Genomic DNA, 23888 nt, shown 5'->3' on the forward strand with positions numbered 1-23888 from the left:
AATTATTAACAGAGAAGAAATTTCAAATCTGACCAAAAAAAAAAAAAAAAAAAGCTTTTTCTGTGAATTTCTGGTTTAACCTTTGATCAAATACAATTGTTTTTATACATTTATTAACCATTTAAATGAATAATTAAGAGCCCAAAAGTTGATATTAAAGGTCTTGAACCAAAAATGTATTTGCTTTATTACGCTATCCAGTATATTTATTTATGGATTAAGAGTTGTGATGCACAATCAATGAGACAATATAGCAAAATAAAGCCCCAAGGTCATACAAGACCACCTGTCAGGAACTCGGGGTGTATCGCTTACCTTCATCTGCCGAAACAAACCCTTCATCGACATTCTTCTATAAATCGTTACATAGAAAAAGAAGAAAAAAGTACGAGTTTTAAATGATGATAGAATATCATGTTTCTAAAAGTAAACTAGAATTTATCAAGAGGTAATATGACTAACTTCACTCTTTTTTGTAAGCGCGCGGGCTTCGAGTCAGTGCAATGTGAGCAAAAGCTAGTAGCCTACTTTAGGCGCATTTCCACGTAAGGTGCATTCATAAGGAATTTTAATAAACGTTTCATTTAAAACACACCCCGAGTTAGCAGAGGGAACAAAGACAAAACAAAATGTGGGTATGTAGCCTAAGCACATGACGCATGAATCAAGTAGGCCAGACATGACCCAAAACATCACAATTTTGTCAATTCAGTGTATCATGATAGTTCCATGACACGTAAAATAATTCTGTTAATTACATTAAAAGAAAGAAACATACTCTTGAGAGAGATTTTAATATATTATGATTTATTATTCATTACAACTGTAATTATTAAATACACTGAACTTCCTCTTCTGCAATTTCTTCATCTATGAATTTATTTCATCAACTGTAAATGGTTTCATGTAAACACAAAAACAAGCATGAGACACACAAAGGACAGGATGAGAGAACTAACCTACACATATTAAAATTTTTCAACAATCCTACAACATTGGGTCATATTTACCAATGCAGAAACCCATAAGACAAGTCCAATTACTTTACACCCAGTCCCAGCTGTCTTAAGAGTGTTAGTAAACCAACACTGGATGGCCTTGCATTAATTATTGGTGAGCACAGCATCCAAACCATTTTAACTCCACCTGTCCTGCACTTGGTCGGCAATACAGACAAGACGGTGTTAGTCAAGGTGGCCTGACAGGCGCAAACCAGGGTTAGACTAGTGCTTGAAACTTAGAGCAGTTCTTCAGGATAACAAGACATCCCACTCCACATTTCCTTCAACAGTTCCAGTGCTGCTGTCAACAGTGAAGGTAGTCTGCCTGAGCCTCCTGGTGGCCACAACATAACATTGTGCAGAGAGTTAGGAGCATCAAATTTGCATAGACATAATTTGCTTGCTTTCCATTTGAACAGTAGTGCCTTAAGAGGAAGCAATGACCACTGAGGTCAGTAAGGGCACCACTGACAGGTGAGGTGGAGGTTTGACCCCCAGCAGTTGAGACTGAACAAGTCCAGTAAACATAGGAGACAGTATTTGGGTACCATATTGCAACCTAGAAACCACTTCAGGTCTCTTCTGTCTTGACAGAAAATAATATATATCGAGTAGAAGTCTAGTAAATGTGGTCCAGTCACCTGGTGAATGTATCAGAATAATTCATAATACTGAGGGGTCAGTGGATTACGGTGCAGTTCAATTCGCCAGTGTTCACTTCACATCAAGAGTAACACTGTTTGGGTGAAGGATGTGTTAAGGATTATATTTTACATGTTTAATTAACACTAAATGCCTAGCACACATTTTAATGATCCATTCCTTTTCTCTCACAACTCTTTAGGATCACTTCACCCTTCGTTGGGAGTTGGGACACATAATAATATTAACAACAATATAAAATAAAAAAAAGATCAGAATGAAATCAGTATGAAATCTCTATCTCCCATAACACAAATACTGCAGTAATATTAGACAAGCTAGTGATTATAAAATGTCTAAAATAAATAACTGCTTGTTTTTGCTCTCCTGGATGTTGGGAGAAAAATGTGCAAAAATAATTCAGCGCTTAAAAAATTAAATAAAAATAAATCCTGTGTTTAAATATATCACTCTCCTAAAACCAAGCTCACACCCATTCCAGTCTTCCAGGCCTCTGCATACTTGTATAGAAAAATAAAAAATCTAATCCAAAAAGAGACTAATAATAGCTGTAATAGATAGTATATGGTTTCATCCAGTTAAATTAATAGTTTATACATCAAAACATTACAGCCTGAAGTCAAGAGCTTCAAAGGTCAAAGGTTAATGCTACAGTGCTGCACCAAACCCTTCTTGTCCAACAAGGCGCAGCCTTCAGGAGTCATGTGAGGTGGATTAGAGAGTGCCCTAACATTAACGAACCGATCAAAGTTTGCTTAAAATAGAAAGAAATCAAATAAGCTATTAGGAGTCAGAAGGAAATTTTTGGTGAGGCTGATGTAATGATGGATTGAAAGTCTTTGAGCGGAGATAGACAGGTACACTAATCATAAACAGTTTTAATTTCCTTTTAGTAATTATGTTAACTTGGATATTCAAACCTTTTTCAAGTTAAACAGACAGTTAAAAGTGGCTCTTTCCACTATTTTAAAGGAGAACGTACCTTTCCCGTTCAACGTACCGTTCAATTTAGCTCCTCCACTCCCCACAACACTTATCACATCCTCTAACGAGAGCACACCTGCAAAGACGAGCTCCTTTGAGAGACTGAAAAGAAGAAGAGAGAAGAAAGACGAGACCGGTCTGCCGCACGAGACTGTGACGCGATTCACTACACTGCCAAGGCACAGACATACAAGAACACACAAACACACACTAACAATCAACAGTACAATGAATAAATAGTTCCTCCAGAGCACTCACAGATAAGTTATTACTAGTCACGCCGTGCTTTTCTCATCACAGAACAGTTTTATTCAGGTATTCTGGTTGAGACAGCTCTCAGGTGATGGACAGAGGGGGATTGTAGGGCTGGACTGGCACAGATGGCGCTAGAGGTCTATGTACACCATGGCACCCAGTATACTAGGGTTGACTACTAATTATGCAGCTGATCTCATCAATCAGATATCCACCTTCAAAAAAAAAAAAAAAAAAAAAAAAAAGGCAGAGTAATAACTGCTTCCTGTTTTGGCACTGGGTGAAAGCAGTGCAGACGAGATGACGAGAGTCGTGGGGCAGGTGCAGTGATCCAGTTATCCTTGTGAAATGAGTACTTGAGATGAAATGGACATTCCAGGCAATTCACTCTCGCTCTCGGTCTCTCTCACTCTTTTCACCAGTCTGCAGCCTTTTTGATTCCTTGTTCTCTTTTTTCCACTATTCTCATGCTTTTATTCTTGCTTAAGGAATGACGGGGCAGGAATTAGGCCAAATCTTTTGCTGCTGCGTCTCCGTTCTTCTCCTCAGTCTCTCCTTCTCCCCCTTTGTCTTTTTTCTTTCCCCCCTTATCCTTTTTCTTCTCTTTCTCGGCTTTCTCCTTCTCCTTCTTCAGCCGTTCTCTCTCAGTTTTCTCCTTCTCTTTCTTCTCCCGTGATTTTTGCTTCTCCTCCTCTTTCTCTCGCTTCTTGTCCTCCTTAGTTTTCTTTTTCTTTTTTCCATCTTCCTCCACTGCCGTTTTTGCGGTGTCCAGGCAAGGTGGTAATGGGGTGTTGTTTGCAGTGGGTGATGGGATTGTGGGGGTGATGTTTTCGGAGATGACTTTAGGCATCGGCTGGAGCATCTGCGTGCTGGACGCGTGTGCAGTTGGAGCCGGTGCCGTGATAGTAGATGTTGTAGCTAGCGGACTGAGCCCATGCGGCACTGGGGGCCGCCCACCGGCTCCAGGGTTAGAGGCAGATGGCACAGGAGGTTTTGAGGCCACTGCACTGATGCCGCCCCCAAGGGGCTGCAGTGGGACGATATCCTGGCCAAAGCTGCCAGAAGTGGAGCCCTTCTTATTATGTGAGTGAAACGGCATCTTGGGCTTTCTAAGGCCAGGAAGTGAGAGGAGGCTTGATGACGCACGTAAGGGTCCAGGGGGAGGGACGCGACTGCCCAGGAAGGACATGCTGCCGCCAGAGCTGATCGCAGCAGCCCGGTGTTTCTGCTCGAAGATGGCCCGTGTGCCATGCAAACGCCGACCCGGCTGGTGAGTCAACTCTCCACGAGATTCCCGCCACTTGCGCACCTGAATACCACACTCCCTCTCGATAAAGGCCTCCGTCACAGACAGAGAGATCACCTGAAAACAGAGCAGAGAGTACGAAAACGGATCTGGCAAACTCTAATGGTACTTCTCTATTGCCTGTTCTCTCGTAAAAAAGTGTGATTGTGTGCATACCTCTTGCACCAGAACTTCCTCCCTGATAGTTTCAGGAGGGATGTTTCTCAGTCGCTCCATGGTCTCGTACATGCCCTGCAGCTCACGGAGCTTACCCACAGACCCCAACATCTGCTTGAGGAGCACCAGACCCACCCTGAACACAATCTTGACTCCTGACAAAAAATAAAATAAAGAAATACAACTTTAACATCAAATAACAACATACACCAAAAAAGTATGCAAATTCTTCCATTGAAGTATGTGTCAGAGCTTAAAAGTTCATTTATAAATATCACAAAATATTTCAATTAAATTTGGTTCTGAAATATCTTTTCTTTGTTTATTTTGTTCCTTTCATAGAATCTTGGAAAACTCGTTTCCACAAAAATATTAAGCAGCACAACTGTTTTCAAGATTGATAATAATAATAACAATAAATGTTTATTGTGCAGAAAATCTGCATATTAGAGTGATTTCTGAAGGATCATGTGACACTGAAGACTGGAGTACTGACTTTGGATCTTTGGATCACAGGAACTAATAATTTTAATAAATTAATTTATAGGAAAAAATGAATTTTAAAACACATGCAAATAGAAAATAGTCATTTAAAATTGTAATAACATTTCACAGTTTTTTCATATCAAACAAATGCAGCCTTGGTAAGCATGAGAGATTTCATTCAAAACCATTGATAAATTTCACCAACCCTAAGCTTTAGAATAGTAGTGTATTAAGAAATTAAAAAGACTCAAATTTGAAGTCATGTTGAATTTAAGCACAAAAAGAACTATTTTAACTCAATACAGTAAAAGTATCACTTATCACAGGTGCTTTTATTCTCTAATGTATATAACTGACCTTCACAGAAGAACATGTCCCAGACACGCAGGACACAAGACCAAGGCAGCGTACGAGAGAAAATGCACATAAACCACTCTGTCATGTACAAGATGGGGTCGATCTTAAATTTCTTCAGGTGACGGTAAGCCATGGGACATACTCTCCTCAGAAGAGAGAAAAAAATCTCTCCGTCCAGCTGGATAGCTTCCTGAGGGACAGAAGAACAGAGGAGTTAAAAAAAACACTCTCCTCTCTGGTCCTAGTAAAAGTCTATTTGAGTTGGGGTACTCACCAACCCAGCACTGTAGTAGCCAGGCAAGTATTTCTCACATATTTGCACAAGACACCAGAAGGCTTGCTAGAAGAAAATGACAGTGAAGATGGTGATGGCTTCATATCCTGTGATATTCCTCTAAGTCACATTTTTTTCACCCTGTTGCTCTTTTTAAAGAAAAACAGCCTAGCGGAGCAACATAGACAGCTTTTTAGCTTTGTTCAACTCTGTCTTACCTCAGCAGGCATGTGCATGAGAAGCACTGCTGCCACTGGTGCCTGAGCCTGACAGTAGCCCTCATCTGGCCGATAGATTGTGTAGGCCTTCAGTATACGGTACAGGTCCTGCTGCCTGAACACACACACACACACACACACACACACACACACACACACACACACACACATTAGGTAAAAATAATGAAAAAACTAATTAATGAAATTTCGGACAATAAGAACTCCTTATATTTATTTTTGTGGTATGTATACAGTGCTGCTTGAAAGTTTGTGAACCCTTTAGAATTTTCTGTATTGCTGCATAAATATGACCCAAAAAATCATCAGATTTTCGCACAAGTCCTGAAAGTAGACAAAGAGAATCCAATCAAACAAATGAGACAAAAATATTTTCTTTGTCATTTATTTATTCAGGAAAATGATCCAATATTGCATATCTGTGAGTGGGCAAATGTATGTGAATCTCTTGGATTAGCAGTTAATTTAAAGATGAAATTAGAGTCCATCTGTGCAGTGGTGTTTTCAGTCAGTGCAATGACTATCAAATGTCAGTACGTGACCTGTTTTATTCAAAGAACAGGGATCTATCAAAGTCTGATCATGTTTGCGGAAGTGAATCATGTCACGAACAAAGGAGATTACTGAGGCGAGTGAGGACCTCAGAAAAAGAGTTGCTGTTGCTCACCAGGCTAGAAAAGGTTACAAAACCATCTGTAAAGAGTTTGGACTCCACAAATCCACAGTCAGACAGATTGTGTGCAAGTGGAGGAAATTCAAGACCACTGTTACCTTCCCAAGAAGTGGTCGACCAACAAAGATCACTCCAAAGCAGAACGTGTAATAGTCTGCGAGGTTGTAAAAGTTCCCAGGGTAACTTCTAAGCAACTAAAGGCCTTTCTCACATTGGCTAATATTAATGTTCATGAGCCCACCATCAGGAGAACACTGAGCAACCATGGTGTGCATGGCAGAGTTGCAAGAAGAAAGCGACGGTTCTCCAAAAAGAAAATTGCTTGCTAAAGATCATGTGGACAAGCCAGAGGACTATTGGTTTAATGGATGGATGAAACCAAAATAGAACTTATTGGTTTAAATTAGAAGCTATTATGTTCAGAGAAAAGAACACACTGCATTCCATCTTAAGAATCTTATCCCATCTGTGAAATATGGTGTTGGTAGTATCATGGCTTGAGCCTGTTTTACTGCATCTTGGCCAGGACAGCCTGCCATCATTGATGGAACAATGAATTCTGAATTCTAAATTCTAAATTCAGCAAATTTTAAAGGAAAACGTCAGGTCATCTGTTTAAGAACAGTCTCAAGAGAACGTGGGTCATACAGCAAGACAACAACCCCAAGCACACAAGTCATTCTACCAAATAATGGTTAAAGAAGAACAAGGTTAATGTTTTGGAATGGCTGAGTCAAAGTCCAGACCTTAATCCAATTAAAATGTTGTGGAAGGACCTAAGCAAGCAGCTCATAGGAGGAAACCCACCAACATCACAGAGTTTCAAAGGTTCTGCACTAAGGAATGGGCTAAAACTCCTACATTTACAAGAAACTTTAGCTTCAGTTACTGCAGCAAAAGGAGTAACTGTTTGCTTCAGTTCTCTTTGTCTACTTGCAGGACTTATATGACAATCTGATGATGTTTTGGGTCATATTTATGCAGAAGTATAGAAAATTCTAAAGGGTTCACAAACTTTCAAGCAGCACTGTATATAAATAATACTATTAATAATTTTTTTTTTTTTAAGTATACTGTTTGAATTGGGTGAGACATTATCTGCTTAGAAATTAGGTATAGATATGTTCCCCAATATATAAAGGTGGGTAAAGGTGAGGGGAAGAATAAAACTGAGGGTCAAAGCTGGTATCATTATGCACATTATGCAGTGAAAACAGACTAAAAAACAAAGTGAAAAAAAATCCCCTCCTTCAGTTTCCTAGATTGTGTAATGCTCTAAAGAACAGCCTTACATCACCCTTCCCCTTGACAAAACCCTCATCTGTATTTACCCATGTCCTCCCCGAGCAGCAAACATCTCGTGGAATGGGAACTGCCTGTGCAAGTCCTTCTCTATGATGTCCAACCACTTTGGATCTCCCTGCTCTTGATCCAACTCCTGAGAGACAAGAAAAGTGAAAAATATAAGAAAATGTAAAATAAGAAAGGAAGAGTGTGTTGCGCAGGTAAACTGAGATTTACATGGCATGCTATGAACATTTAAAAAGTAAGACAGGGCTCAAGATTGTATGCCTATTTTTCTTGACAATTTTACAAAGTGATGTTAGCGGTCATTACAGCAACAGCAGATTAACTTGGGAGTAGTTGATTTAGCACCATGACTGTTTTCACAGAAGACGCATCAAATCTGACCGTACATCAAACTTTCCAGGATTGGAGTCAAGGAGCTCCTGGCTGTTGGAGAGCAGCTGCCAGGCTTTAGCTCTGAGTGATGAGGGCACTCCTTTCCTGCAGCGTATTTTCACCTGCATCAGAAAGAAAACATAACTCAAACTATAAACATTCATAGGCACAGTATTTTCTATACCTAGTCAGGAATGCCTTCCGTGACCCTTTAAGTAAGAAACAGACCTTTTGAAAGCGTCGAGATACCCATTTGTCCCAGTTTCTGAACATGTCCAACCATTTCATCTCTCTCTGCCTCGCCACGGCCACAGCGATCTCCGCCTCACTACAAGACACAAATACAAACCAAACACAACAAATAAGCCTCACTCATGCTCTGCAATAATGTTGAGCTTCTGACAAAAAGGCTCAAATCCTGAGAGGGTTTATATTGAATCTAAGAGATCATCTGTAAAATACAGACAATTACAGCTTTTGAATCTAATCAGAAACCCTGAAATCTTCTGTTATTGGTGAACTAAAAATGCCAGAGTTTTTGAAGTCTTGTAAAGAAATGATGTCTTCCAAATGAACAAGCATATCACTGCACAGTAGTAATGGTATCAGACTAGAAGTGACTGACACCAGAGATAGAAACTGAGGCCGAGTCTGAGGCTCGGATTTGAGTCCTACTTAAAGGCAAAGTGTGCAGTTTCTTCGCCACCAAACAGAATTGTAAAAATAATAATAATGTTTCATAATGACAGAAACTCTAGTATATCATTGGTCAAAAAAAAAAATAGTCCTGCCTCAATACTCACACCAAAGATTAAGTCAATATAGTTATTTCAGACTGGTAAAGATGCTTAGACACACAGAACACAGTTTTGGTAGCAGAAAAGAATCCATATTTACACTATTCGGGAAACTTTTAGACAAAATAAAAAAATGTCTTGACTTAAGTTAATGTCAGCATTCATTTGAATTCTAGTAGAAATCTTTAAACACTGTGAACAAGTCAGTAGCTTACAAGTTGATAATGTCTCTGAACATAGCTACACTGTTTAGATATATTGAATGTATAAACATTGTTAATAAAATTATTATTTACTATATAGATAAGTAGTAGTAAAAAAAGATATTGATCTTCTGATATGAAGTAACAAATTTGATTTCTATACCAGTTTGACGAACAAGCAAGTAGGAAATGCTTTATTTTATTAAACAGAGAAAATAATTCATATTTTTTAATGACTGTGTAGCAAATATGAGACTTTTAGCAAATAGTCTTTGAGATTTGCCCAGCCTTGAAACTTCACCAGATGCCACATCAGGTATACTTGTGAACCTGTCTGATTGACACAAAGGCTTACAAACAAAAATATCAGAAAACTAAATCTGACAGACAGCATGCTGACCATATGAGAAAGTCTAATTTAAGACTAAGCCACATTGACCATTTTTAAATAGCTGAAAAAGCATGTGGTGGTTAATGCCGTTTAAGTTAATGCTGAACAGGAATTAAAAAAAGGAAACGTTCAAATGCAAACGACAGTGTTAGTGCCCATTTTAGCAGAATTAGTCAGTACTAGAGATAAGGCGGAGGCAGTTGGGGGAAGAGAGAGACAAAAAGTGAGACAGTCAGTGCACTCTGACTCAGACGAACCCTCTCAGCACGATCTGAGTCACTCACAACAAACACATGAAGGACACAGAGAGAGAGCAAGAGAGATGGACACAGGAAAAATGCACCAAATGCTCATCCTGTTCTCGTTTGGAGGCATGAATTATTAATATCCCAGCAGCACACTTCACATCAGGTACTTTCACATTACCCTGCCATTCACATCCATTATAAATGCTTACTCTGATTTATCAGAACTAGAGCCATACCCCAGATTGTGACTAATTAAATAATACAGAATATATAAGTTTCTATTTTAATTATACATATAAAATTTCAAAAATATAAACCTCAAACACAATTACAGTCAATCAAATAGTTTCTTAATCTTTATGGAGATGGGTGATTTAAACAAAATCTCTCAAACTTTTCTGACATATACAGTACGTTTATGTACTCAAAAATGGCTTAAACACTAAAGCACTAGTTTAAAACAGTCAATGCCAGTTCCCCAAATGTTTTGCTCAAAATTAACACTATTAAAAATGTAATAAACTTTATACAATAAATATAAATATTTACCTACCTTATTTTACCAAAACATTCAATAAATATTATTTTTATTAAAGAGAAAACACAGATTTGTCAGAATATTTGTAGTGATGGTGAATCATGAAAATGAAGTATAGTTTTAATTTGAATCTGTCACTAACACGGATTCATAAAAATTAATTAATTCTTAAAACAGGGCTGTACAGTGCGACATATATGGACATATCATGGATGATTAAAACATCTATATGCTTTTGAAGAAATATTGAAGTAGGCTATTGTGCTACAGCGCACATTCTATCAGAAGCAGTTCTGGCGCCTCTGCCTCAATTACTGTACAATGCGACATACATAACTCTGCAGTAGAGTTACACTCCCCGGACACTGCACTTACGCCCAATCACAAAACTACATTATTTACATCTGCTATAAAGCCTTGCCGGTTAAACATTTAATACACGTGCTTTTCTGATGTGCACTTTTCTGAGCGCTTACATGAAGCGCGCGCACACCGCACACTATAACAGCGCCTGATTACTGGACTGAGTTGTCTTTCGCGTCTGATTGATTTTGCGTCTAATACTGTCAAAAAACATACAGGCCTAAGGTTTACATATAAACACAGTTATGTCTAAGATGAAAGTAAACAGTTAAGAGAGAAACTGATGCGTGCAGGTCTTAAAGCGACAGAACCAAACATGCTGCCGCTCGTCATTAAAGGAGTTATTTTTAGTTTACCTAAAAATTACATTTCTGTCATTATTTACTCACTCACATGTTGTCCCAAACCTGTATTAATTTCTGTCTTGTGCTGAACACACACACACACACACACACAAAGATATCTTGAAGAATGTGGGTAACCAAACAGTAGCTGGTCCCCAATGGCTTTGATAGAGGGGGGAAAATACTATGGAAGTCGCTGTGGACCAGCAACTGCTTGGTTAAACACATTCTTCAAAATAACTTATGTTCAAAAGAAGACAGAAACTATTTGAGGATTAAAACAACTTGAGAGTGAGTAAATGATGGTATAAAAATTAAACAATATGACAGAATTTTCATTTGTGGGTGAACTATTCTTTTAATGTTAATAAAACAACAAAACACAGAGAAAAAATCACTCACTGCTCGTGACTGATGAACTTTAATACAGTTGCGTTAAAAATGTATAATTGATGCATGTAGCATTTTATTTTAATATTTGTTCATTCGATTTCTAGAATGTTAGGCTACTGCTAAATACTCTACCTGAAAAATAAAGCACTGTTTGTTTTATTTGTATATTGTGTGTATTAGTAATGTATGTCTTTGTTCTTATTTTCTAATAACAAAGATAAAATAATGAAAGATTTTTATCTTTGCCCACCTAAATATCTGCCATTCTTTTTTATTTTGTTACCTTGAAAGGTTTTTTTTTCTTTTTACAATAGGGAAAATGGCAAAGAATCGTGATTAAAATCATGAATCATGATATTCCTGAAAAAAATTGTGATATATTTTTTGCCATATCGCCCACTCCTAACAAAACTTTCAACCTCTGTAGCACCAGTGCTATGTGCAAAAACAGTTAACGTACGGCCCTGCTTAAAGCCAGTTCACAACCAAGGAAGAACTAGAGCTTTAAAAGTTGAATTAATATAATAATAGTCTAATTTAATGAGAAAGGGAAGTCAACACCATCACGAAAATGGCAACGACAGAAGATTAATGTTTGTTAGAACACAGAACTACTTTTTCCAGCTGATGAGCAATAAAAACATTGACCAATCATAATCCATCTTATGTTAAAGAGCATGAGCATTTATAGTGGCAGACAACATAACCGCAGCATGTACTTTTTATAAACAGAACGCTTTTGTGCATTAATGTGCATGCTAATATAGTTATCTTTATAGTTACTGTTCTTGAAAGAAACAGGCAATAAAACTATTATAGATACTAAAGTTTAAACTAGAAATTAGAGTTGTAAGACAAGAAACGATCACAAAACTAGTCTGGTTTTTAGGAAACAATGGTCAAATACTGCAAAACAGCATTCAAATCATTGCTATATTCAGATGAATATCCTGATACATTTAAAAAACACATCAGATTATGAAAGTAAAATGGTTTATGAAGGGTTTCATGTTGACTTGAACTATAATTTGATAAGTAACATTAACTTTGAGTAAAATTATATTCAAAAAATACATTAATCTCAGAATTAAGTTTTAAGTGGCATGTACAGTCGAAACACAAATGCAGAAAATGTTTAATATGCTTGCAGGATAAATTTATACTCTGGTACCACACATGCTGAATTATGTAAAATGCTCTTATAAACTAATCTTCTTATAAGTGCTTATAAGGAAACAATAAAAATATCGTGCTAATGTGGTTTTGTGTCATTCAGTTCACACATAAACACACACCCACCTGCCCTCGCTGTACTGCGTTCCTCCCAGGAAGCCATATTTATCAGGATGACTCGCTGGACCATTGATCTCCGAGTCTGACCCCATCGAGCTGCCGTCCTCGCCGAAGCCCGACAGAGACTCCTGCGTGCCAGACATTATGCTGGCCGACTCCAGGTAGCTGAGCGTGTCAGGGGCTGGTCGTGAGTAAGCAAAGGGCAGAACCAAGGACCCACTGGACTCCTGCACCAGTACAGCTGGGGGCTCAGTCTTGAAGGGTGTGCAGGGGGGCTCAGGGGTCATCTTCTTGGTGGTGCTGGGAGTGTTGGGTTCCGGGTTCTGGGGGGACTCAGGCTGGAGGACTGTTTGTGCTTCTGTTTGCCTGGAGTCTTGTGAAGAGGGGGCCGGGTTGGAGACGGGAACAGGAGGTGTAAACTGAGGAGGAATGTCCACAGAGGGAGCAGGACTGGAAGTCTGGTTAACTTGAACGTTGGGATAGAGATTAGGACTGGGATTAAGTTCAGGCGACGGTGACATCTGTTGCTCCTGTGCTTCAGTGTGCCGCTCTATTTGGCCAACAAAATCATTTTTCCCATTAGTTTCTCCATCTGTAGCAGCTACTAGCTCTACCGGTGCACTCTCTGTTGCTGTTGAAGACAGAGCGGCACTGTTTTGGCCAGGTGTGCTCTCCCAAGAAGAGGAGTTTTTCCCACTCGCCTGTAATGTTGGGTTTCCCATCACGGCTCGGTCCCCGTAGAGAGATGATTTTGGGATGGGAGTTTCTGAGGGGAGAGGCTGTGGGCTGGAGGAAGCAGGCATTGACTGGTCGGCCATACTGGGAGGGGAGGGAGTGAGGGCAGTGATTTCAGCCATAGCTGCTCCTCACTGATACAGCTGATCAAAAGAGAAACAAAACAAGACCATAGTCAGTAATTAATATTCCTATAAGACAAGTCAAAAAAAAAAAAAAACACTGCAATATCATTGAAGGCACGAACCTAACCCATTTCGTGCATGGTTTGCAATGAAGCAGGCATTTATACTCTCAGAGTTGGAAGGGAAAGAAAGAAAACATTAATGTAGGGTTTTTTTTTTTAACCAAATAAATCCTCTGTGAAATTCCACAAGCATGTCTCACATCACAACTCTCCAAAGAAACATTTTTCTCATGTTTCACCAGAAAATAATAACATAACACGCCTAAAAGGCGTTGAACTAAAAAAAGGCGTTGCCAAAAACAATCTCTGAGCACTTTGACTGTCTCTTTGTCACAATTATCGCAAGTCACACTTCTTACTGTCCTTTCAATTAAAATAAATGAGGGGAGAAACTACACTGACGTAATATTTTATTTAAAAAAATCTAAAGTATGGCAATTCTGTGGGGGACGAGATGAATGATGTGAAAGGCTATTCATGAATCTAATTCCAACCAAAACTACAAGAAAAAAAAGAAAAAAAAACAGTTTGGAGAGCAGCTATCATCCAAATCAAAGACAAAATTCATTTGTCATTTGCAAGGTATTGTGAAGATTGTGTAGAGTGGAACACAGTAGAATCTATATTTATTTTTATCCTCGTATTATTCATATTACAAGTGAGATAAAAGTTTAATATTTCAGGAATATTATTTTTTAAATTGTTAATTAAAGAAATGCACTTGCAATGGAAGTGTATGGGGTAACTGTACACACATTTCTTGTTTGCTTATACACACTGTGACAGGAGTTTAAATATTTACTGTACTAATGGCAGCATGCTTAACTTGTAGATCTTAGAGAGAGCTACAATGTGTATTTAACCCAGAATACACACTGCCGTTCAAAAGTTTGGGTATGAAAGATTTTCAGATCTTTTTGAAAGAACTCTCTTGTATTCACCAAGGCCAGTGATCTATAATACAGTAAAAAACAAACAAACAAAAAACAGTAATATTTTGAAACAATAATAACTAAAAATAACTCTTTGATACTATATTTTAAAATGCAATTAATCCTTTAAAATTAATCTTTTGTAATATTACCAATGTAATATTTTGTAATATTGTCTTTACTGCCACTTTTTTATTTCCAATGCACCTTGCTGAGTATTAAATTAGTATCTAATAGTTTATTTTAATTAATAAATAAATATATACATATATATATATATATATATATATATACTTATTTATATATCTTTTTTTTATCTGAATAACCCCAAACTATTGATTGGTAGTCTCCCTTTAAAAAGTACACTTTGGCAACTTTGAAATTAAAAGTGACATTTGTAGATTCTGAATTCATGAAGATCTTACAAAATATGACCCATCTCAAATAAATGTACTTCTAAACAAACAGGCTGCTATAACAAAAGTAAAAAATAACCATAAGAAATACCACACAGCGGAAGATGAAGAGGAGATTTACAGCCATTTGTACAAAAGTTACACCACTTAAACAATGTTAATGTTAGAAGATTCATCATTCATGCATTGTATTTAAACATATCCTCAAGATTAAAAGACATTCAGAGGACCTTTGCATTGTTCAGTAAAGACAATGGTCAACTGTTTCACAGAGAGCCTCATATCTTCTGAATGATAAAGATGCAGACAAACTACTGAGATCTGATTACAGTGTAAGCCTGCACTAGTAATATGCACCATTTTAATTCACCAGTATTTCCTCTTACATTAAGATCTGCCTCCTAGACTTCCGCATGATTTATATATAAATGTGTGCGAATACAGATGCGAACAGGAGGTGAAAAGGAAGTGGTTCCTTGACAGAAGTACTGTGGCTGAACATTCGATCACGGCTATGAAGCCCAAATGCTGTCTAGGCAGACAGTTCACTAGGATTGGACACACAGCCCGTGTAATGGTCAAACTGTGGGCTGTCGACAAAAAGCTGATGAAACATTCACAGAAGTCAGGTGACTATTATAACGTAACAAGTTATAAAGCATTATCTCACAACCAGCAATTAATAATCCCAAAGCAAACCTCATCAGGAGGTTTTTGTGGTAGATATAGGAAGTCTTACTCGTTTTAATAAATCTTTTCTTTTTCCAAACAGGTGCAAAAACGATTCAGTGATTCATTTGACACAGTGTAATTAATTATACTCCTGAAGTCAGCTCAAAAAGACCAAAGTTCATCGCTATCTAATTATAAATGATAATGTACATGAAACAATACTAATTCACACCCTAGCTGAAAATGCTGTCAAAACTATGTGGTGATACATTTGTAATATTTATGCTATTATTTTTTCTTCCCCAAAAAGTCAAATCCAGCAAACACGTTGTCGACTCACGATTCACGAACAGCTTGGACCGATAAAAAGCCCACATCGAGAATGAATCGTTCACACCGGTTCAATTGAATCACTATAAAGATTCTATTCAGAAGAACGATTCGTTCATGAATCGGACAAAGCTTCTTTGCGGGACTCCACCCAAACACAAGAACTGTGCTCGTTCCGGGTATCCAAGCCTAGTAATATCTGAAACGAGGGCTGATGAGTAGTAAACAAACCACACATGTGGTTAAGTTTTTAAAAATGCAATGGTATAAACCTGTGAGCTGTCAGTTATATTGGGATTAACCACATGTGAGGTGACAGGACAATAATACGGTACCGGCTACCGGGAAACCTCCATTTAAAAAGGCCAGCTTCAACACAAAATACATTAGGATTTTAAACACAACACTAAAGTCATAAAACACACAAGGTCATGAAGTGAGCAGCAGACACGACCTGAGACGAGCTTACCCCGCAGGAGTCGCTGGATTTGTGACTGCCAAGTTTATCCTAAAGCTGCTTTATATTGCTAAAAATCACCATTCACTCCACGGTACATAAGATGTGTTAGGAATTGATACGTTTTTAATTGTAATGTAATATTACTCATTGTTAGCTGCTGAAATCGGCCTGCTAACCTGCTAGCTCGTGTCTATGGTAACGGTCTCCAGTGCGGCCGATCAGCTCAACTTCCCGGATTACGGCGCTGGAAACAGTGCTATAACTTGTGTTCATCTGTTCCCTCTGAGAAGAGATAACACAGAAGATCTTCATTATTCAGACTCACCCGCAGCTGTCTGCTCCGGTTACCGTTAACCCCCCTCCCCCCCGCCCAGATGTAAAGGCGGGAGCGAAGCAGGCTGGTAAGCCGCAGGGCCGACTGAAAAGTCCTAATGATAAACCCGAAAGTGCTGGGGCTGGGGGTCTGAGTGTGCTGCTGGGCTAACGGTGTTAGCTAAACACTGCGTGCCCACTCATCCGCGCGAAAACAGATCCGTAGCACTGCTGGCATTGAGTACACTTGTGCGGTGCGTTTTAAAAAGTTAGGAAACCTGCTTGAAATGAGAATCGGGCTGCATCGCTGGAAGAGATAAACACGGCCCTGCTGACATCTCACCGTGTCCGCATTTCCTACAACCAACTGAGTGACAGCGACGTGCGCGCTCCCGTCACGCAGGGTCCACTGACGCAACTACGCCCAGCCAGGTCACTCGCGCTGAGATGATTTCATAAAAAAAGCTAAATTATTTGTTTTCAGTTCCTCTCCAGTTTTAACGACTTGTAGTTCTCAAAACCCGTGAGAATTTTTAATTATATCACTGTATTTAAATCCTCCTCTCCTTTTTCCTTTTCTCTGTTTTATTTTACTTATTGTTCTTGTCTTTGTCAAATATTGTTTTGAACATTAAATAAAAAGTAAAATAACAAAAAAGCATAAAACAAATAAACATATATATATATATACATATACACACACACACAAATTAAACGTTAATTGTTCTCCTGGTTACACTTTATTTTAAGGTGGCCTTGTTACAGTGTAATTACACAAATAGGTACAGAGTAATATTAATAAACAACAGGCTACCTACTATAGGATTAGGGTTACTGGTATTACTATAGTAAGTAGGCTACATCTAACATGTAACAAAGTCACTAAAATAAAGTGTTAGGCTACAATTTTTAGGTTGATGCTCTAATAATAATAATAAGTTGATACATAAATAATGATGAAAGTATTGACAATGCAGTTAAGTGATTATTATTAATCATATCATTATACTTAAATTTCACAATTTACCAAACTGAAGCATGTTCTTTTGGGTTAGCTAAAAAAGGGGCAAAACAAAAGACCAAATCAGTTACAGATTATATGAATACAAATCTTTTTTTTTTTAACTGAGCAGTTATATTTATAGATAAGGTGTAAGGAAAAGTTGGAATCTGATAAAGGCAATTTAGAAATAGTGCATAAAACAATAAAAAAAAGTTAGAGAACAGATTGCGAAATGACCTTAAATGTATTATTCAAGGAGGCCAATAAAGCAAATTTATCTAGGGTTGACATAAAATGCATGTATGCATGTATAAATGTAGCCTATTATCATGCCAAGAAAATCAGAAATCAGGGTATTGGGATCTGGTGAGCGTCGTTAGTGGAGACTGCGGTGACTGACACAGAGTGAATTACTTGGATAGGTCATGTGTCATTAACCACTAGATGTCGCAGTGGACATGCAGTTTGTATCTGTAATTTCAGTATTTTACTCGAGGGTAACCCACAGGCAGACAGTTAGTGTGATATGTTAAGAAGTTAAATTCCACTCATCCATTACATAAGAATAAATATTGTGAGAATCACTATGGAAGCTCTGACAGAGGAACTGCCATTAGTCACAGTACAGCTCATTTTAAGGGAATGCCCCATAAATTGAAGCCAGTTGGGAACACCCTTGTGTTTTTTTCTGATCCTTCAAAAGTTTCGAAACGAAAACGAAAATAGCCTATTGTTATGATTGTTTGCTCCCTCATGTTACAGCAAACCTGCATGAGCTTCTTTCTTCTGTGGAACACACACACAGAAAGAAAGAAAGAAAGAAAGAAAGAAAGAAAGAAAGAAAGAAAGAAAGAAAGAAAGAAAGAAAGAAAGAAAGAAAGAAAGAAAGAAAGAAAGAAAGAAAGAGAAAGAGACATTTTCCAACTAAAGCAAAAGATACATTTATTTTTACATTTATTTACATTTTAATCTATGCATTTCAAACTTTCATCTTTAAACAGATAGAATCTTCCATATGTAGAAAAGTTGCTATGATACCTCTAGTCAATAACAATAGAAGCTGATGTGGAAAATCTGGTCTCATTCTTGTCCAGGCAGAGATGGTTTTTGTGAGTCACTGTAATAATTCTTTATGATTGTGGTTCAGAGAGCAAAACTGCAATTACATTACACACAAGGGACTTAGCAGCTTAATTATAGCAATTTTAAAGTTATTAAATATATAAAAAGCCCAGATAAATTCAAAAATTTTATGTACTGCAAATTTTCTTATTAAATAAACCCAAAAGTGCTAAGTGGCAAAACTTTTGAGTGTAAAATGTAAATAAATTGACACAAATTATTATCTAAATAGAACAAATAATCACAACAACAACAAATTACAACCTGAATTCTGGAAATGTTGGGACGTTTTTTAAATTTGAATAAAATAAAAACTAAAAGACTTTCAAATCACATGAGCTAATATTTTATTCACAATAGAACATAGAGAACATAAAGGTTTGAACTGAGAAATTTTATACTTTTATCCACTAAATGAGCTCATTTCAAATTTGATGCCTGCTACAGGTCTCAAAAAAGTTGACACAGGGGCAACAAAGGGCTGAAAAAACAAGAAATTTTGAAAAGATTCAGCTGGGAGAACATCTAGCAACTAATTAAGTTAATTGACATCAGGCTTGTAACATGATTAGCTATAAAAGGCATATCTTAGAGAGGGAGAGTCTCTCAGAAGTAAAGATGGGCAGAGGCTCCCCAATCTGTGAAAGAGTGCGTAAAAAGATTGTGGAATACTTTAAAAACGACGTTCCTCAACGTCAAATTGCAAAGGCTTTGCAAATCTTATTATCTACAGTGCAAACTGCTTTGGGTGTGTGTTCACGGTGTTTGTCTGTGTGTGTGTGTGTGTTTGTTCACTACTCATTGCTGTGTGTGTGTGTGTGTGTGCACTTGGATGGGTTAAATGCAGAGTACAAATTCCGAGTATGGGTCACCATACTTGGCCACACGTCACGTCCTTTCCCTAACATCATCAAAATATTCTGGAAACTGGAGAAATCTCTGTGCATAAAGGAACAAGGCCGAAGACCTTTGTTGGATGCCCGTGATTTTCAGGCCCTCAGATGACACTCATCGGCATGATTCTGTCATTGACATTACTAAATGGGCCCAGGAATACTTACAGAAACCATTGTCTGTAAACACAATCTGCCGTGCCAACTAAAGCTCTATCATGCAAAAAAGAAGCCATATGTGAACATGATCCAGAAGCACCGTTGTGTCCTGTGGGCCAAGGCTCATTTAAAACGGACTGTTTCAAAGAGGACAAGTGTTCTATGGTCAGATGAGTCCAAATTTGACATTCTTGTTGGAAATCACGGATGCCGTGTCCTCTGGGCTAAAGAGGAGGGAGACCTTCTAGTGTGTTATCAACGTTCAGTTCAAAAGCCATATGGTATGGGTAGCTTGCATGTTTTGGAAGGCATTATGAATACTGAAAGGTATATAAAGGTTTTAGAACAACATATGCTCCCCTCCAGACAACGTCTATTTCAGCAGGACAATGCAAAACCACATACTGCCGCTATTATAACAGCATGGCTTCTTAGTAGAAGAGTCCGGGTGCTGAATTGGCCTGCCTGCAGTCCAGATCTTTCACCTATAGAGAACATTTGGCGCATCATTAAACAAAAAAATACGTCAAAGATGACCATGAACTCTTCAGCAGCTGGAAACCTATATCAGGCAAAAATGGGACCAAATTCCAACACCAAAACTCCAGAAACTCATAACCTCGATGCCCAGACGTCTTCAAACTGTTTTGAAAAGAAGAGCAGATGCTACACCATGGTAAACATGCCCCCATCCCAACTATTTTGAGACCTGTAGCAGGCATCAAATTTGAAATGAGCTCATTTAGTGGATAAAAGTGTAAAATTTCTCAGTTTAAACATTTATGTTCTCTATGTTCTATTGTGAATAAAATATTGGCTCATGTGATTTGAAAGTCTTTTAGTTTTCATTTTATTCAAATTTAAAAAAACGTCACAACATTTCCAGAATTCGGGTTGTAATAAATTTTGCTGTTTAAAAACTAGTCCGAAATCATGAGATTAATCACAATTATTTTATTCTACTGACAGCCATGTTTTTTTCCCCCTGTTTCACTGTTGTGCGCTTCCTAACAAAACACAGCTGTGTTTTTAAGACAAATAAATCTTGCTGTTATGCTTTTTTTTTTTGGTTAATGCAGTGTTGCTGCAAAGTTACACAGCTACAGTTGCGTTGCTGGGTTTTAAAGCAGATTTGATTTCATTGTCCACTCGGTTCAAATGTGGGTGAATGACTACACAAGGTGTGCACACTGCCAGAGCTGTGTGAGATCACTACCATGCTGCTTTTGTGAGGATGGGTAGAGCTGACTTAAAATAGGAAACTTACTTTTGGTACTTAAGTACTTTTAAAAGCAAGCACTTCTGTACTTGTACTTAAGTAAAAATCTGTCTTTACAATTTTCACTTGTAATGGAGTAATATTTGACAGATATTACCAGTATCTGTACTTTCACTCAAGTGATAGAGTTGTGTACTTTGTCCACGTTTGCATTTAAGTAATCTAATGGCAGGCAGAAAGAAGATCCGATGTACTGAAAACTATACATTTTGCCTGCACTATATGTGCATAAAGTTCAAAAAGCTTAATAGATGTATATAATTGTTTAATTTGTTTTGCAATTCTTTTAACATACAATCAAATATTTTAATAAACAATTAATGTAAAAGCTTTTGCTCATTAACACATAATTGTCTATATATTTTGTTTACTGTGTGGAGACGTGCTGAAATCACGTTTGGTCTCGTTCTGTCTCGCGTATCTTGTCAGTGTCTGCGCTTGCTTGGCCATTTGTTGTGGAAAAATAAGAAAAGTGTGTCCAGCTAAATTCAATTAGTATTTTGTTAGATGGGTATAAAAAAGCTTAGTTTACCATGGCCGAAGACCGAAGAGTGTAAAGACCATCGACTCTACCGGGCAGGGACACCAGCAAAGGATAGAAGTATCACTTTTTATTTCTCCTCTTTTTTACTACTTGTTTCACTTCATATAACCATTTCTTACTAGTAAGTTGTTGTTTTTAGCATGTGTGTTTGGTAGTGTTATTTCTTAGGATTACTGATAAACTATACTGTTGTGATTTGTATTTATCATCCATTTAAATTTTAGTTAAATAATGTCTGAATTTATTATGTCTTTATAGGTCTTTTATTAAGTTTTAGTTTTACTTAATTTGAGTTATTGTAATACTTCAACAAACTAAATGGAAATTAAATTATATATATATATATATATATATATATATATATAAATATACAGTGCCCTCCAAAAGTATTGGAACAGTAAGGCCAATGCCTTTATTTTTGCTGTAGACTGTAAAGATTTGGGTTTGACATCAAAAGATGAATATGAGATGAGAGATTAACATTTCAGCTTTTATTTACAGGTATTTTCATCTGGATCTGATACACAATTTAGAAGATAGCACCCACCCATTTTTCATGATACCAAAAGTATTGGAACATGTGACTGACAGGTGTGTTTTGTTGCCCTGGTGTGTCCTATTAATTGATTATTCAAACGATAAATAGCACTGAATGTCTGCGCTCAGTTTCAGATCCGTGCAGACTGCATTTATAGTTAGTTAGACGTGTAACCAACATGAAAACCAGAGAGGTGTCTATGGGTGAACAACGAGCAATTGTGAAGCTGAGAGAAACATTTATTCATTTAGCTGACGCTTTTATCCAAAGCGACTTACAATTGCTATACATGTCAGAGGTCGCACGCCTCTGGAGCAACTAGGGGTTAAGTGTCTTGCTCAGGGACACGTTGGTGTCTCACAGTGGATTCGAACCCGGGTCTCTCACACCAAAGGCATGGGTCTTATCCACTTAGCCATCACCACCCCAGAGAAGATGAAAAATCAATCAAACCATTGCACAAACACTGGCAATAGCAAGTACAACCATTTGGAATCTCCTGAGGAAGAAAGAAACCACTGGTGTACTGAGTAACACACCTCAAACAGGTAGATCAAGGAAAACATGCAGTTGATGACAGAAAGATTGTGACAGCTGTAAAGAAAGACCCTAAAACAACTGTTAGTGACATCAACAACAACCTCCAGAGGGCAGGAATGAAGGTATCACAATCTACTGTTCGCAGAAGACTTAATGAACAAAAGTACAGAGGCTACACCAGAAGATGCAAACCACTCATTAACAAGAAGAATAGGAGACGAGTCTCAAAAATTCTGGGACAAGGTTTTATGGACTGATTTTATGGACCAAAGTGATGGAAAGGCTAAAGTTTGGAGAAGGAAAGCATCTGCTAATGATCCCAAACATACAAGCTCATCTGAAACACAGTGTACACACTACACAAGTAATGTAATGGCTTGGGCTTTCATCGCTTCTTCTGGGACAGGCTCATTCATCTTCATTAATGATGTAACGCATGATGGCAGCAGCAAAATTAACTCACAAGTCTACAGAAATATAATATAAGATAATGACCCAAAACATAGTGCCAAAACAACAAAGGAGTTCATCAGGGGCAAGAAGTGGAAAGTTTTAGACTGGCCAAGTCAGTCTCCACACTTAAACCCTGTAGAGTATGCATTTTACCTGCTAAAGAAGAGACTGACGAGAGTAACCCCCCAAACCCCCAGAGGCTGCGGTGAAAGCCTGGAAAAGCATCACAAAAGAAGAATGCTAAAGTTTGGTGATGTCAGTGGGTCACAGGCTTGATGCATTGATGTTATTGAAAGCAAAGGATTGCCAACTAAATATTAAGTCTTTTTCACTTTAATCTATGTTAATTCTATCTGTTCCAATACTTTTGGTAACATGAAAAATGAGTGGGTTCAAACAAAAGGTGCTATCTTCTAAGTTGTGTATCAGATCCAGATGAAAATGACCTGTAAATAAAAGCTGAAATATTAATCTCTCATCTCATATTCATCTTTTGATGTCAAACCCAAATGTTGTCAGTCTACAGCAAAAATAAAGGAATTGGCCTTACTGTTCCAATACTTTTGGAGGACACTATATATATATATATATTTATAAATGTGTATGTATATATATATATATATATATATATATTTATGTATGTGTGTGTGGGGTTGTTTTTTTGGTGTT

General features: G+C 37.6%; 1 protein-coding gene across 4 annotated transcripts; it reads right to left on the reverse strand.

Moving 5' to 3' along the window:
- Positions 1-791: 791 nt before the first annotated feature.
- Positions 792-17081, reverse strand: LOC306868741 (uncharacterized protein). 4 transcript variants are annotated; one of them, XM_079415061.1, is made up of 11 exons: positions 16967-17067; positions 16553-16658; positions 12651-13522; positions 8303-8402; positions 8089-8196; positions 7723-7829; positions 5701-5815; positions 5483-5548; positions 5209-5398; positions 4366-4520; positions 792-4266 (listed from the first exon to the last, which is right to left on the reverse strand). In XM_079415061.1, the coding sequence occupies exons 3-11, from the start codon at positions 13499-13501 to the stop codon at positions 3409-3411; spliced, it is 2550 nt and encodes an 849-aa protein (XP_079271187.1). In that variant the 5' UTR covers positions 13502-13522; positions 16553-16658; positions 16967-17067; the 3' UTR covers positions 792-3408. The 4 variants fall into 4 exon arrangements, with proteins under 4 accessions (XP_079271187.1, XP_079271186.1, XP_079271185.1 ...); XM_079415060.1 differs by lacking the exon at positions 16553-16658 and having other exon boundaries at positions 16702-17081; XM_079415059.1 differs by having other exon boundaries at positions 16553-17067.
- Positions 17082-23888: the final 6807 nt, after the last annotated feature.

Source organism: Barbus barbus (assembly GCF_936440315.1).
Source record: "Barbus barbus genome assembly, chromosome: 4".
In the NCBI taxonomy this organism is placed as follows: Eukaryota; Metazoa; Chordata; class Actinopteri; order Cypriniformes; family Cyprinidae; genus Barbus; species Barbus barbus.

Coding starts and splice junctions, on each gene's coding strand:
- LOC306868741 (XM_079415060.1), bottom strand. CDS start 13,501: ATGGCTGAAATCACTGCCCTCACTCCCTCCCCTCCCAGTATGGCCGAC. Junction 8,403..12,650: donor ACGCAGTACAGCGAGGGCAG/GTGGGTGTGTGT, acceptor TGTGTCTTGTAG/TGAGGCGGAGATCGCTGTGG. Junction 4,521..5,208: donor GGACATGTTCTTCTGTGAAG/GTCAGTTATATA, acceptor ATTTTTTGTCAG/GAGTCAAGATTGTGTTCAGG.